The sequence below is a fragment of the Centruroides sculpturatus genome, unplaced genomic scaffold, assembly GCF_000671375.1.
Source record: "Centruroides sculpturatus isolate CEXI.00-Female unplaced genomic scaffold, Cexi_2.0 scaffold115, whole genome shotgun sequence".
In the NCBI taxonomy this organism is placed as follows: Eukaryota; Metazoa; Arthropoda; class Arachnida; order Scorpiones; family Buthidae; genus Centruroides; species Centruroides sculpturatus.
Window position 1 is genome coordinate 301,114 of NW_019384545.1, and position 2,031 is coordinate 303,144.

The 2,031-nt window shown below is 27.2% G+C and overlaps 1 protein-coding gene across 1 annotated transcript in view; it reads left to right on the forward strand.

The window, feature by feature from the left end:
- LOC111623468 (mediator of RNA polymerase II transcription subunit 12-like protein) overlaps window positions 1–1,813 on the forward strand; it is a 186,218-nt gene extending 184,405 nt beyond the window's left edge. Inside the window, exon 41 of the mRNA XM_023366052.1 lies at window positions 351–1,813. Coding sequence (XP_023221820.1) covers window positions 351–735 — 385 coding nt within the window. The 3' untranslated portion in view covers window positions 736–1,813. The remainder of the gene's footprint in view (window positions 1–350) is intronic.
- The last annotated feature ends 218 nt before the right edge of the window (window positions 1,814–2,031 follow it).

The following is a 2,031-nucleotide window of genomic DNA, read 5'->3' on the forward strand; positions in this document are numbered from 1 at the left end:
CACAACACTATGTGTACCAATTCTCGAACCGTGTTAGAGTGAATCTGTGCTATAGAAGTGCCGTGTTATACGGGGGTTACCTGTATATCTAACTAAAAATGGACATAATTGAATCCAACTGTTCCCAAGAACTTCAGAAAATGGATCCTTTCAAATATTTAATTGAAACATTTTGTAATTTTTTTTATATCTAAATCTTCCAGTATGTTAATTCATAACTTTTATTATAATTCATTTTTTATTGATATATAAAAATTTTTTTATTGCAGCTGTAGAATTTCAGTTTAAAAGAATTTCATTTCATTGTATTGAGAAAACAAACCTACAATGATATTTTTATTTTTCTCTAGACCCCAATATACAATGAATCAGGGAGGCATGCAAGCACCAAATGTAACTGTCGGACAAATGGCAGGTGGTATGGGTGGAGTAACCGGTGCCAATTCACACATATCTGTTTCTGGATCACCCATGGTACAAGGTGGTGCCAATACTTATGGAGGAGCTGCAGGAAATCCCACTTTGACTACTGGGCAGGCTCAGATGCAACATATGCAGCAAATTAGACATCAACATCAGCAACAGCTATTAGCCATGCAGAAACAGCAACAGCAGCAGCAACAACAGCAACAAACTGTGACATTGGTACCGCATTTGCAGCGTCATATGGCTAATCCAAATCAAGGGCCCCATGCTCCACCGCAACAGCACCACCAGTTTCACCAACCGTACTAAGTTCATAGTGACCAATTTTCATAAATAATGACCATTGATTTATTTTAAGTATGAAATAACAATCTGTAATTTTACTAAGATTTAAAACATGCAAGGAAATACATATACAATATATAAATATATATATAATGATGATTGTTATTTTATGAAAATTTAACAAATTATTAAAAAAACAAAAATAAGAGTATAAAATTTATTTATTTATTACTGTTTATTTATGTAATTACAATATAATGAAATCTCTATTAATTAAATATAATTTTTATTATTATTTTTTAAGATTTACATATTGTGTATATGCAAACATGTACATATCTGTATAAATATTTCACTGATTTTTATCATTATGACTAGCTTCTGAATAAGTATAATAATGTATAATAAAAATAGGAATTCATTTTTATAATAATTGTGATTCAAAGAGTGTAATACATTTTAGAAAATTATATGATTAATTGTATATAGAGGCAATTCTCGATATTTTGAATATCTGTACAAAAGTTACCCGGATAATTTTTCTGAATGATGTCAGGCAGTAATGCATGATTTTTTCAGCCGACAGAATTTTTATCTGTGATTCTCTCAAGTTTTATTATGTCTACACATCTTCAAAGAATAAATTTTCATTCAAAACTTTGTTGTACAACAAAATATATCTAACTGGAAACTTGTGATATTAGGAAAAACTTATATTTAAAAATAATTATACTAATAATTTTTTTATCTGTAACCTATATTTTCAATGAATGTGTGTTGTAAATACAATGTACTCATATACATAAATGTTAAGATTAAAATTTTTCTTATAAAAAATATATATATTTGTGTATATATACACATACATGCATATTTTTTCTTCTGTTGGTAACAAAATCTATAATGATGTATTGCAAAATTTCCAAATGATATTTAAAAATTTAAATAAATATAATTAGTCTGAAATCATTAGATCTAACAATGGGGAATTTACACAATTTTTTTTTTGTTGTGTTAAATAAAAAATCAATGTATCTGCTGAATTCGTATGCATATTTTGTTTTGTAAAATTAATGACGATTAAAAAAACTTTCAAACTTTATATAATTGTTATCATCATCACTAGGAAAAAACATTCGCTAATGCCAGTGTTTAGTTTGACTGCCATTAAAGTGTTACATTACTGTGCTGATAGTCTATACACTTAGTTACCCATTTAATTTAAAAAATCTAAATTGAAAAAACTTGAAAATAGTGTGTTGTTTTGTAATTAATGATTTATAATTTAGAAATTATTGTCAAAAACAAAATCTCATCTAT